General features: G+C 40.0%; 1 protein-coding gene across 8 annotated transcripts in view; it reads left to right on the forward strand.

Annotated features, from left to right (window-relative positions):
• The window catches only part of LOC119552628 (tyrosine-protein kinase Abl), a 28180-nt gene that overhangs the window by 7497 nt on the left and 5936 nt on the right, over window positions 1-14747 (forward strand). For 4 of the 8 annotated variants that reach the window (XM_037862300.1, XM_037862304.1, XM_037862302.1 and 1 more), the window contains exons 2-6: window positions 10273-10326; window positions 12464-13007; window positions 13074-13489; window positions 13567-14153; window positions 14457-14730. In XM_037862300.1, coding sequence (XP_037718228.1) covers window positions 10273-10326; window positions 12464-13007; window positions 13074-13489; window positions 13567-14153; window positions 14457-14730 — 1875 coding nt within the window. The remainder of the gene's footprint in view (window positions 1-10272; window positions 10327-12463; window positions 13008-13073; window positions 13490-13566; window positions 14154-14456; window positions 14731-14747) is intronic. The other 4 variants (XM_037862301.1, XM_037862305.1, XM_037862303.1 and 1 more) reach the window with 1 other exon arrangement.

Here is a 14747-nt window from a genome sequence, read left to right on the forward strand (position 1 = left end):
TCAAATAAATCAGCAAATAAAACTTTTCTCTTTTTATATTATTATTTATGTTTATTGCACCCAGTGCATGGCACAAACATAAACAATTCCGGGCTCATTGAACAAATACGGTGGGTTATCTTTTAGGAGACTTGGTTTGGGTATACATAGGATTATCTTAATTCCATAAAACAAATTATTATCAATTATTTTTAAGCAAATTATTGGCAAATGTTTTTGAAAATATATATTTAGTATCTTTGTGCTCAAATTATTATAAGTCATAATCAAACAAAATCAAGTAACATCTAAAACAAATCTTTTCAATGAGGCTCCAAAAATAATTTTTTTTTTTATCATTCTTATATAAAGTATACAATTAAATTAATATAATTTAACGTCTACATATCCCAATTTTATTTAATTGTGAGTGCTGAGCTCTTGAAAACCTTAAATAAACTGTAAATTCTATATCAAAAAGCAAATATTTAAAATGATAGATAGGCCACAACAAACAGTATCCAAAGGCTCTAATTTCCCGAGTTTCCACTGTGGAGCAGAATGCGATTGGAAACCTGTTTCTGGTTCTTGTCTTTGCGGGAATTGAATCCATCATTGAGCCATGAGAAGTATAAAAAATTGGATTCCGATTCCGATTCGGCTGCTCTCTTCTGGTTCTCAGTACCTGTACCTCTATCTCCAGGTTGAATTGCATTCGCTCCAATCACGTTCGCAATTGCAACTGTTTATGTGATCTTATGGGGTCTTCGGGGGGCCGGAACGAACATACATATGGGATGGGGGAGGGGGAAGTGGGTGGCAAAAGGGGGCCAGCATGGCACGTTCACAACTTTAAATCTCCGACTTACAGAGTCTTTTTTTTATATACACCCATATAGACACCTTTAGTTCAAGCTCCAGATTGCGAGGTGCAGCATAAAATAATCTCTGTAAAATGCAGCAACAAAGACACCAGCTGCGGCAGGTTGATTGAATTTTTTTCGCCAGTTTCAGGTGGGGCATAATCCCCTAGAAGAGGAAGAAAAGGTTGCACAAATGAAGTGTGAAATGAATGAAGTGCAAAACATTCGCACAAATAGTGAGAAGGAAGAGGCATTGAGATGTGTAATTCACCTTTAAGCTGCTTATTTTTATTCAAAATCTTAAACTGGGGTTTGTAATAAGCGAATCTGAAACCTAAATTAATTCAGGCAAACAATTTAAGTTGGTACTCCCAGAAAAATATAAAACGAATAATTTGAGAACGAACGTTCTTAAAAATGTTCCCAATTGTTCTTGAAATTGTAAAATTCGTCTTCAAATAAAGAATTTTGTGTTCTGACAACAATCTTGTGTCTTTTTTATATGGATTCATTTTTAGTCCTTGGATCAAGATCTTTCGTTCTCAAATCCGTAATTTCGGTCTTGAAATAATCCTATTTCATTCGAAATTTTCATTCTTGGATGAAGAACATTTGAGCAAAATATGCTACCAAATATATTTTTAATAAGATTACTAATTATTATTTCCAATTTCGGTTTCATTTAATTGTTCCTCGACTTGACATTAATATTCCCTAATTGTGATTTCGCCTCTATTTAAAAGCCTCCAATTTCACCCATTCTTTTGGGCCGCTTATCAGTTTTCTCCAAAAAAAAAAACCATTAAAAAAGACAGCTTAAATTTTATTTATTTTCTTTTTGCACCAAACAAATTAAGAAAATTGCCAACCGTTTAAATGGTGAAGAGAAAATAAATGTGTGCAAAAGAAAAGCATGACAAATGCAAGTGCAAAGCGAAAGAGAAAGAAGGTGAAACCTGTTTGCCATTTTTTGTTTGCCGGTGGGAGCCCAACAAAGAAATGCCTCCCTCTCTTTCTTTGGGGTCTTGCTATCCTTTTCAATCTTATAATACCCATCTCTTTCTCGCGGTGGTCAGTGAACCGTTGGCCAAAAACATGAAACTGCCAAAAAATATGCCTAAAAACAGATGATAACCAAAAATTTAAACCGTTAATTCAGACTACACAAAAGCGATTTTTAAATTTTGTTCATAATTAATGCGAATTTTAATTTATTTAATTGCCTTGCCGGCTTTTTTCGGCTGTTACTTCCGCTCTTTTCATGTGTGTGGCTCCACACTTTCGTTTCTTTTCATACTTTTTATGATAGGGTTTTCTAATTGGCAGTTTCGATATGACATCTTACTTTAAAAACAAATAAAAAGTATCTGAAGAGAAATGTCAGCTCACACATTTCAGTATTTCTTTAGGTTCTACTCTCAAAAAAGTAATGGGAAAAAAATATACCAATAGTATAGTTACATTCATAATAGTGATGTTTTTTTTGGCTTTGGTTACCATTTAATAGTAAAAGTACCATAAAATAGTAACTTGTGTGTAATTCGTTGTTCTGAGAGTAAATATTTATTTGGCCAAATTGAAATTTCGATGGATTGGACCATTTAAATATTACTTAACCCAAAGGTTTTTTCTGTGTAAGTGTTAAGCATTCTTCATAAAAGAAATATTTAAGAATATTTAAGAAAATAAATTAACTAATATATACAAATACTCTTTTTCTCTTATGTGAAAGAAGAGATTGTTTTTAATATAACAAAACCAGTTGTAAGGCAACACACCCCAACCTTTTAAAGCAAAACAACAAGGGTATTTGCAGTTTCATGCCTTCGTTTCAGGATTTCTTCACGCTCTGCTTGGATGGTTCATTCAGAAGTTTGTTTGGCCTTTGTCTGGCGACGTCTGTCAATTTTTATGCCGTCTGGTAATATTTAAACGACATCCACATCCGCGGCTGCCTGTCGCTCGTCGTCGTCCGTTTCATTTCATTTATAGCAATTGCACTTGCTTCCAAGAAACCGAGTATCCAGCAAAAAAAAAAGGAAGCGAGCAAAAAAATGAAGTAAATGAATCACCAAGATGGTTCTTTTATGCACTCATCATAGAGATATGCTTCTGCTTCCCCGACCTGGGCTTTAAATAGTTTTCCCCCGTATCTGCCATTTCAATTTTCCGCACTTTCCGACCTTTTTCCTAGTTGATTTCGCATTCTGTTCTCACAATCGCGATAAACAACGAACCTTTTTTCTTTCGAAGAACCCAGTCCTGTGGCGAACGGAGAGAAATAGAAAAAGATTTCAATCTGCTGGGCGAAAATTTAGCTGTGGGAAAAACCAAATTGAAATTAAAATGCTCAACTTGCTGGGAAGTGGGAAAAACTAACTCGAAAGTGTCGAGTCATTAATTACTCGTGTAATCCTTATCAATAGTTCGTTCACCTCGTATTTGACTTAAAAGCAGGTGGGGAAAAATCAGCACAAGTGCTAAACTTTCACTTTCCACTGGCTTTTCGATTTTCATTTTCATTCACTAATAAAAATAAACAAATCAATTTTACAAAACAACTCTGTTAATTGCTGACTCAATCGATCAATCATTTCCATGGCAGCCAGACAAAATGTAAGAGATTTTCAACGATTTTACAACAAATTTCCCACTTCTCCACGCTCGACTTAAATTAAAGGCCGAAAAACGAAATCAGTAGCTGAAAAACTATGCATGAATAAAAGCGAAAAATAGTTGAAAAGCAGACACCTGAAATAGAAAATCATTTGCTGTGAAAATGGTAATTACAATTATTATAGCAGACAGACGAGAAAAGTGAAAACATCGACGGTTGTTTTTTCTGTTTTTTTTAGTGCGTAATTTGTATATACAAAAGTTTGTTAATTTACTATGAGGTAACTCTAGGGGTTATGTAAACTTTAGTAAAAGGGGATGAAAAGACAGCTACGTTTTCGCACACAATACGTTACATATCCTTAATAATAAAACAAAAAATAATTCATGAACGTATGCGAAGAAACAAATAAAAGGTATTGGTGAAGGCTTTTTAACTCCTTGTAACTCCTTGAACTGTATAAAAAGATGTATAAGTTCTATAAATAAAAAGTATAACCATTATAGATCCAACCATTTCTAAATTCCAATTATAGAAACTAATTTTCAAGGGAATATTTTAATAATGATCAAGATTATTTAATAGTTATAGCTTTGAGCAATCTCATTTCTTTAAAGAAGTTTCTACTTACAGGTATCAAAAAATATACAAAAGTTCTATAATTTTATATATATCGTATTTTTCCATTCCCGAAAAAAAGTTGGCACCCAACCAGTTCTAACCATTTTTTTCGGCAGGAAATTCGGTGTCATTATCCAACAATTAACCGGACAAATGAACGGATATGCGATAGACGTGACCGGCGGGTTACGTAAAATAATGGTAAATTGCGACAATGACAATGATAGATATGAAAAGGGGAAAAACTAGAGAAACCAGAGAAGGGACGACAGAAATCCAAGGAAAATTGCGCACATTAAAAAGCTTTTAGGCCAGCTGCCATAAAGATAATCAAATTTTGTTTGCCGAGTGCCGAGATTACATTGATTGGGTAGGTGGAAATGAAATATTTCTACATATTTACTACTGTAAGTGGTGGCACACTCACAATAATTACACGCTTGGGCAAACGTACGAACATTTAGGTTGCACTTTGATCTCTACATTTTATTATTTCTGTATTTTTTCGGTAGCTTTCAATTGAGAAATTACGTAAAAGTCAGTGACAGAGGTTAATTTGAAGCACGCTTTCGAATTTCCGCGGAGTTTCCCAAGGTTTCTGCCTTTATTTTTAAGATGAATATGTTTTTACAATTCCCAAACAATGTGAGTTTTCCGCCCACGCACTTAAGGCTTCTTTTTTGTGGCTGTCAACTTATTCCATGCCTTGAATGTAGTGAAAATAATACAGAAATTCCATCATTGTTTCTGAGACTTCCTCTTCCATCTGTTGTTTTGACCCTCTACGCTGACTTTTATCTCCCCCTGAGAGCTTTTCATATTTGTTTATCTAGAGCTGGTGGAAAGAACACATTTTTATGGTCAAATGCTTTTTATCGCCTGCTCAAATTTATTATCTGAAAAATAGATGCCCACGCAAAATGTTTGAGAATGTTTCCCTGTCGACTGACATGCAAATGAATAAGCGCAAATATCTAGGAAAAAGTATGACAAATGCCTGTGCTCTCCCCGTTTGGCCATAAACAATAAGCCATAAAACATAAACAAAACAAAACAGAACAACGCCGGCAGACACAGAAAAAGGCAGGTCAAACACGAAGGCAGGAAAACCAAACCAAAATCCAAAATAAAAGAATCATGAATGAATAGCGTGTGTGAATTTCGAATTGTCTTGTTCATAGAAAAATGTACGGTGGTCAAACCAAAAAACCTTGAAATTAATACAATTAAAAATATATTTTATATTTTATTTCAATTTTCATTATTTAAAACGTTATTGCTTAAATGATCAATTTTAAAAATGGAGCAGTGTGACCTTGCGCATTAATATAAACTACAACATACGCATGGTCACACTGCGTGGTTTGTACGGGGCTCCTGAGTAAGAAGTTGTTAAGTTATTAGGAAACTTTTTAAATAGCATATTATGCAAAACACATCTGAGCAGAGTGGGTTACCTGATGATAATCAGAATCACCTTCTAGATAACTCGTTTTCCCCACTGTGCACCCACTGTCTATGCCGAGTGAGTCATTCACTCGACACTCGCAATTGGATTCCGGCTCTTTGGCCAACGCGTCGCATAAGCTTCTTTTTCCCCACTCTTTTGGCCCGTTCTGTTTGTCATTTGCATAGCCACACAAATTGTGCATGCCAATGGTTTTTGTGCCTTGTTTTGTTTGCTTTCTGGTCATCATCGACAATTAAAAGTCAATTTCATTCACACTAGACAATGGAGGCACAGACAGACCCTTGGTCACGTGATAATGGATACCTATTCACGGGCAGAATGGCTAAATATTTCCTGTGAACCTTGCAGACTGTAATTGATAAAGTTGCCCGATATCAAGGGCCTAGATTCCGTTTGAGATAACTTTGAAAGAAACTTTCCCCTGTCCGTAATAAAAAGCCATTCAAAAGCAAAAATGTTGCAGCTTTGTAAAACTTTGTGGCAAGGACAGCAGCCATGCACATTCAAGGGGACCTGGATCGATAGGACCTTCTCCACAAAGTTTTTGCTACCTTTTCATAATCCCACTAAGGATACCCTGGAAATATTCTGATTACTTTTGTGGATCATCCATTTATGCCAACAAGTTGGTATTTTAAGTTTATTCTTTTTGGGTTTCAGAAAAAGTAAAGGTATGTTTTTTTTTTGAGGAACCAGGGCAGCGTCTTATAAGGCGGGCATAGGGAATATCTTTGCTCAGTTTCTGCCGGCACACGTACAGCGTAGAACAGCAGTTAAAAGTAGTTCCCATGCTAAATCTCCATAGCTCAAACGTATTTTTTGAAGGGTATTTGAAGCGTCGTTTCCCGAAGTCTAGGATCCACCCATTCATGTGGGTTGTCGCAGCGTTTGTCCTTCACCTTATCCATTTTATCTCCACCACTTTCCCCCGGGCCAGCATTTTGGGTCCTCTTGTGGCCTGGATGCTGGCATTCAATTAATTTGCTGGCGGTGATGCGATTTTATGGATGACACTCATCGCTCGGCTGCGGCGGAAAAGGTTTTCATTATTGATTTTTGTCCCACCTTTTTTCGCTCCGTCTGTCTCGCTTTAATATGTATTTATTGCACTCACTTGATTTTCATCAAGCAAATGCAGGCCTGAGGGTATGCACTTGGAAAAATTAGGCATTTCGTATTTAGATCTCTTTGTAAAATTTTAAATATATTATTATCAACGCACTGAAAAATGAATTTATATTTTATTATAAATTCCAAATAGGTATGGCTTTTGAATTCAATATTTTGATGCAGAAAAGATGTTTAAGAGTAATAATTGGCACTTTATATGATGAGAGACTTGTAGTATGCATTCTCAGTTTTAAGTACCTCTTAAAATCTCTGAAAGTAATCAATTGGGAATGAAAAATATATAACACTTGCTTGTCGATTTTTTAAGTATGCACTTTATTTGCAGTTTTAAGTGCGAAAGACTTTATTATTTTTTTATTTTGAAGTGTAGGGGAGATGGACTGCTGCGTCACACGTCACATTAGGTTGCATGTACCCCTCGACTTTGGTTCTTTTCCCTGTGGACCCATACCCAAACCCAGCATAAGCTTGGCTAGTGAGCCTCGAGTGCGGAATCCTTAGAAAAGTGGTAAATTCGCCGTTGGCCAGGGGAGAAAGTCGAGGGGTTCGTGCGCGGAGAGTTGCCTTTGTCAGCCAAGGGTGGATTTCATATTTAACATTTTTTCTTTATTCCCTCTGCCAAGTGCAGGGCCAAGTCCTGGCCACCTCTGCACCCCTTCGAACACCCCTTAGATCCTTGGACCCTCTGGCCCTTTGCCTTTACATAACTTTCCTTTTGTCCTCGCATCTTCTATTTCACTTTTGCCAGCTCTTTTGCGCTGCCTGTAGTTTTTCGCACAACATTTTTTCGCACTCGGTTGCAAGGGAAGGAACTTGATCTCAACCCTAGGGGTGCAAACTGCAAAAAAAATAATTTAAAAAAACAAAAAACTAATTAAATTCTTTCACATTTTTTCTGCATTTCCTACAAGTTTCTTTTTTGCCCTGTCAGTTACCAGTTGCTTTTTTCTCATGTCATTATGGAGGGAATTACACGGAAAACCCAAGTTCCCAGTTATAGAACCATATGCTGTTCTTGAAAAGTTGGGCGGGGAAAAGTTTGGCTTTGTAGGTTAATTTCTTTATGTTTCCCTAACTAGCTTCGGTTTCTATTTCCCTTCGGGGCGTATTTGCTGCTCTAATCGGGTCTGCCAGCTTAATGATCTCAAGTTCCGTTCAAAAGTTCCGCTTCAAAAGTTATCATTAAGCCATACAAAGTTGAGAAAATGCATTCTTGCTTTGTGTGTGTGCAGAGAAGAAAATATGTATAGAAATTTGGATATATTTCTTGTATATCAGCTAATAATATATATTTTTCATCGAATATATTAAAGTTATATTCAGGCTGACTTTTGCCCTTTAAGTTAATCAAATTGAAAGGCAGGAAAAGTTGAAATCAAACCCCCCGAGAATATCCCCCGTTTTATTTTACCCCATTTCTCGACGTTGCAACGGAAGCCAGAGAAATGACTAATTAAATTTGCACCGTAAAAGTTTATTACTGTTGACTGGCCACGCCCCCTGCCCCCTGTGTATATATATACATATGTAGTTACTACAAGTATATACAAACATATATACAAACGTCTGGATGTCTGGCCAAGAGGCCAAAGGCAAAATGTGAATGAAATCCGACAAGTAGAGTAGAAGGGTGATAAAAGGGGCAGACGAGACCGAGGCCAACTGAAAATCCCTGCCAGGCTAAGACCCAAAAGCCCTTGAGCTGAAAACACAAAAATACGTAGGAAAAACAAAGCTAAAATAGAGTATAAAAACAACATGGAACCAAAGCAAAACGTGCTGAAATGCAATGAGCTAAAAAGAAAAGCGAGTGCCACAAACATCAAGCCCACATGAATGGATGTGTGAATGGTTGACAGAGTGAGCGAATGAAATAATGAATGAGCAGTTGAAAATGCATTGCAATAAATCACACATTGAAGCTCGATTTGTATGGAGACGAGACCCGAACAGAAGCACTATATCTACAGATAATAAATGGCAGACCCATCAAGTTTAATGCTCGCCGGACAAGGACAGACCATCGAACAAAGGACGGATACCCAAGAAATCTCGAGAGACGATTCGCAATGAGTGACTGTTAGAGCCAAGGCTGTAATGAAAAGCTATTCAATACTTGATTCAGGCTATATATAGTTGTATCTATAGTTTTCTGTTGCAACAGTAGATACCAAAAATAAACATGAATCTTTCACAGAAGTTGATATTTTATAATTAAAAATCACAAAGTATTTTAAAGTTTCATAAAAGTAATTCATTTTAAAAATACTTAGTAATAACTTTAAGACAACGAAAATTGTCTGTTCTTTGTTGTAAAACTTCTTTAAATATTGATATACTTTAGCTATCGAAGTCATGAAAGTTTAATGGGACTTAAAACAGAGTTTGTACAAACAAAGTCTTCGACGTTATATGGCTTAGAACCAAACAGAAAAGTTATAGTTTCCCAGGAACCACTGTATCTTCTTTGTATCGTTACATAGTCTTTGGAGGGGAATTCAGCTGCTGATGCGGCTGATTTCAATCTGTGCTTACTCAACACACTTACCGTTAAGTCTGTGGGTAGTTGCGGGTGGAAAATGGGTGGGTTTGGCGGCCTGGGAGGTTTGAGTGGGTGGGAAAGCGGTACCGCGCATCATTTCACTCGTAATCAGCCCTCAGCTCGAGATGCTCCAAATTCACGCTAATAACCTGCATAAGCAGCAGTCGCTAGATGGCGGATGTGCATGGCTTGAGACATGTCTACATAGCCATCTCTTTCTTTATCCATATTCCCACCTCTTTCTCCTCCGACATGTGTAGAATTTTTGTGACTTTAAAGTTCATTGGACCCATTCCGCTTGAGCAGCAGCTTAAGCTCTTTGAATGGGGCACATATTTCTCAGTTCTTTCCTCCGCACTCCCCTTTTTTTTGTCAAATGTCTAGGGGGCGTGTCACACTCAAAAAATCTTAAAGCTATAATGAGTTTTATAACATTTTCTTGGAAAATAATGGATGAAAGGGTATGACTATAGCTACAAAAACTATTATTTATGAGGTATAAAACTATGTAAAGTAATATAAATTAGAAATACATTTTGACAGATTTTAAATCTAAAAGTTTTATTTAAAGTGTACGCATGTTGGGTTTTCCAGAAATACTGAGATACTTTTCACTCGGCTGAGAAATTACAGCACTTTACTGAAGCCATCATCTGGCTGCTGTTGTTATTACTCTTCTTCTTGTTCTGGCCGGGTCGCTAATTGGCCTTTCTGCGGTTGCAAGACCCTCTAATTCTCTAATGCCTCTCCGCTTTTGATGTCATCCATCCGCTAACTGTATATAGATCGCTGTACTCGTACTCCTTATATTACTTACCTAGAGTTATGACTAAGATAATTGTATTTAATTTAGTTTCCTTATTATTTTGTTTTGTAACGACTTTGTTTTGGAACCACATCGGCATTCCATTGTAGTTCATCGCATTTGCCGCCCATCGTTATAAGATGATAAGATCACAAAACTGCCTGCCCTATCCATAGATATTTCTGAAGCCGACTGACAAACTGTCTCTCACACAAAATCTCTCTGTTTCTTTCGTTTCTGCAGGTACCAAGCACAGCTCTTTTCGCGGCCATCCAGGCAAATATCACATGAACTTAGGTAACAACCACAAAACATCTACAATCCAATAAACAAAACAAAATAGTGAAGTAAAACTCCACATAAGTAGTGTCATTCTTAATAATTAAAGAGCGGTTTCCATGGGATGATTGGGCTATTTTCGTTGTTTTGGGGTTTCAAAACAGTGATGAGAGATATCTGCTGTGAAAGTATCACCCAATAACAAAAGGTCTAAAATGTTAGCTTTTTCTATTCGTAAGTAAATATTTTTAATAAAATATTATTCAACTGAACTAGATGAATCATATAATACACGTTTTTTTTTTTGAAATAAATGAAAAAATAATTGTTTCTCAAATCTAAATGGGTGGTCATTAATTTTAATGTATCTGTGCAATACGAAGAATAGGAGTTTAGTTATTGAACAAGGGAAATCGCCTGAAATCATTAGGATTAGCTCGTTATAAGGTCTCTGTTACAGCAATTTAATGATAATTATGATAATTAAGCATTATGCAGCATACAAAACTGACTCAGCATCGCTAGAGTTCTTTCTTTTAGACTTCCCCCTTAAAAAACTGAGTCAATGCCAAAGTATACTCGATCCTCACACCCAGCCCCACGTGAGTCACTCCCTTCCAAAATCAACACTCTAAAATTGGATGTACCAGATTGCATATAAAGTGGGTGTATATTCTCATCGGCTGGGGGGATTTCGACTAACAGACAGACAGACCACCACTGGAGAACTGTACATTTCCGCTCTAATCTGTCCCTATATTCCCTTTTATTCCCCAAAACCCACTCCACACCTATTATTCGCTATTAATATTTCCTGTCTCGCGCGCATAAATTAACAGTGTGCATTGGGGAACCCTTCTCAAATGCGTTACAATATGATTTGGATCGGTTTATGACTGCTTAGCACACCGACCGCAAACCAAAGATTCCCGGTTTCTGAATGACTTCCACTTCACCCAAATTTATGCACAATTGTGTCCATGAAAGTGGAGAATATTTATGCAGCGGAAGTGTTTGCTTTGGTCAAACAGAAATAAAATGGAAAAATGTAAATTTGTACAATTATTTCAATGAGATATTAAAGCGAAAGTCTGGTTTAATTTCAAAGAGTACCCTATTATAGAAGCTTGACGCGGACAGGTTTAGATCTGACAAGTTTGCACAATCTATCAAGCGAAACTTCATCTCAAAGTGGACTTGTAGATTCTTAAGAACAACTTTGTGCAAGCAAAAGGAAGTGCATCCAATGTGCAGACTTGTAGATACCTTATACTTGGTTGTATTAAAAGGGCATGATTTGATATTTTAAGTTTTTTAATAAACTAAAGATCAACATTTAATATACGATTTTTCTAAGTCAGTTCCTAAGTTTTTCTTTTAAGGGCCCTGAAAGTCTATCTAAAAACTATTTCCGGGAATGCATTCCACAGATTCTGCTTAAGATACCGGGGAGCTATGGATACCTAGTTATAAAAAAGAGTGTGGGAGGCGGAAAGAAAGAATGGGGTGAGGGGACAATCCAAACCGACTGACAATCAGTTAGAACTTCCCACAATAAAATGCCTCGTTGAGGGATTCCTGGTCCACCGCTGGCAGACAACGATTTGTGTAATTTTATTCCGCTTAATGCATAATTTATTCCATTCCCTCAATGGAGCAGTGAGTTGCAGGCCGATTTACCCGCTGGCCAGCACTTGCTCCACAAATTGCCCGCATTCCTCGGAAGAGAAACGGGTTTACCTGCATTGTCTTCTCTAGCTACACCGAAAAAAGTGATTTGGAAGGAGGATTCATAGCCGACAATTAGCGATTTTTTATGATACCAAATTATAAAGGAATAATTAAAGTTTATTAAGCATTTAAGTTCGGTGTTTGTTAATGATCAAATGATACACCTAAAATGTGACTTAAAAGATAAAATATATACACTACTGCATAGGGAATTCCTTTGTAAGTGTATATTTGACGTTATGATGTTGTGTAGAATGGTGAAAATGTCAACGGCTTACGATGAAACTAAGTAATAAACTGATAACCTATAAGAAAATATCTTATTTTGATCCCAAATCAACTGTAAAAGATAATGTTTTAACCCGGACAATTTTTAAAATAAAGTTAGATCTTAATACATTTATCCTTCATGTTCTGCTTGCAGAAGCCCTGCTGCAGTCGCGTCCATTACCTCACATTCCGGCCGGCAGCACGGCGGCCTCCCTTCTGGCAGATGCGGCGGAGCTGCAGCAGCATCAGCAGGATTCCGGTGGACTGGGACTGCAGGGCTCCTCCATGGGCGGTGGTCACAGTTCAACCACATCGGTGTTTGAATCCGCCCACCGTTGGACCTCCAAGGAGAACCTATTGGCCCCCGGGCCCGAGGAGGATGATCCACAGCTGTTTGTGGCTCTGTACGATTTCCAGGCCGGCGGCGAGAATCAATTGAGTCTGAAGAAGGGCGAGCAGGTTCGCATCCTGAGCTACAACAAGTCGGGCGAGTGGTGCGAGGCACACTCGGACTCCGGCAACGTGGGATGGGTGCCCTCCAACTACGTGACTCCGCTCAATTCGCTGGAGAAGCACTCCTGGTACCATGGTCCCATCTCGCGCAATGCCGCCGAATATCTGCTGAGCTCGGGGATCAACGGCAGCTTTCTGGTCCGTGAAAGCGAAAGCTCACCGGGTCAGCGGAGCATTAGTCTTCGGTGAGTAGTATGGGTTGGCTCCCTTGGTATTCCTTATTAATTTCTGTGCCTTCACCGGATACTTAGTTACGAGGGTCGCGTCTATCACTACCGCATCTCAGAAGATCCCGATGGCAAGGTCTTTGTCACCCAGGAGGCCAAGTTCAACACTCTGGCCGAGCTGGTGCATCATCACAGCGTGCCCCACGAGGGTCACGGCCTAATCACACCGCTCTTGTATCCGGCGCCCAAGCAGAACAAGCCCACCGTCTTCCCGCTGAGTCCCGAGCCGGATGAGTGGGAGATCTGCCGGACGGACATCATGATGAAGCACAAATTGGGGGGCGGGCAATACGGTGAGGTGTACGAGGCCGTTTGGAAGCGGTATGGTAACACGGTGGCTGTTAAAACGCTCAAGGAGGACACTATGGCACTGAAGGACTTCCTCGAAGAGGCGGCCATTATGAAGGAAATGAAGCACCCCAATCTGGTGCAGCTCATAGGTGGGTAATCTTACTTGTATAAACCCTGTTAAATGAATGCTGAATAGTAGACTAATCCGTTTAATTCACCTTTTCAGGTGTTTGCACCAGGGAACCACCATTCTATATCATCACCGAGTTCATGTCGCACGGCAATCTGCTGGACTTCCTGCGCTCCGCCGGCCGCGAGACGCTCGATGCCGTGGCGCTGCTCTACATGGCCACGCAGATAGCATCGGGCATGAGCTACTTGGAGTCGCGCAACTACATTCACCGCGATCTGGCCGCCCGCAACTGTCTGGTGGGCGACAACAAGCTGGTCAAGGTGGCGGACTTCGGGCTGGCGCGTCTGATGCGAGACGATACGTATACGGCGCATGCCGGGGCCAAGTTCCCGATCAAGTGGACCGCACCGGAGGGACTGGCGTACAATAAGTTCAGCACCAAGTCGGACGTGTGGGCCTTCGGGGTACTGTTGTGGGAGATCGCCACGTACGGGATGTCGCCGTATCCGGGCATCGATCTGACCGACGTGTACCACAAGCTGGAGAAGGGCTATCGCATGGAGCGGCCCCCCGGCTGTCCGCCGGAGGTGTACGACCTGATGCGCCAATGCTGGCAGTGGGATGCCGCCGACCGGCCCACGTTCAAGAGCATACACCATGCGCTGGAGCACATGTTTCAGGTGGGTGACGTCGAGGTGTGGGACGATGAATATGACGAAGATCACGACGATGCTGGCGAGGAGGCGAGTGACTACGACGGCGACGACGACGACGAGCTCCAGCAGAACAGCGGCAGCATACACAGCCATGTCCATAGCCATAGCAATAGCCATAGGAATAATAGGAGTAGTCATAGTCATAGCCACAGGCACCGCCACCACCTCGTCGACGTGCTCTGATCGCTCGAGATCGAGGGTGCAGCAAGTAGTGATAGCAATAATGAGCCACATGGTGCCCATCTCTCCTTCTCCGCTCCTCCGCAGGAATCGTCCATCACCGAAGCGGTCGAGAAGCAGCTGAACGCCAACGCCACCAGCGCGAGCAGCTCCACAGCACCGAGCACATCGGGCGTGGCCACCGGCGGAGGAGCCACAACCACGACGGCGGCCAGCGGTTGCGCTTCCTCATCCTCGGCCACCGCCTCGCTCAGCCTCACACCGCAGATGGTGAAGAAGGGTCTGCCCGGCGGTCAGTCCCTCACGCCGAACGCCCACCACAACGATCCGCACCAGCAGCAGGCTAGCACGCCCATGTCAGGTGAGTTTAAACATCAT

This window comes from Drosophila subpulchrella, chromosome 3L (genome assembly GCF_014743375.2).
Source record: "Drosophila subpulchrella strain 33 F10 #4 breed RU33 chromosome 3L, RU_Dsub_v1.1 Primary Assembly, whole genome shotgun sequence".
NCBI lineage: Eukaryota > Metazoa > Arthropoda > Insecta > Diptera > Drosophilidae > Drosophila > Drosophila subpulchrella.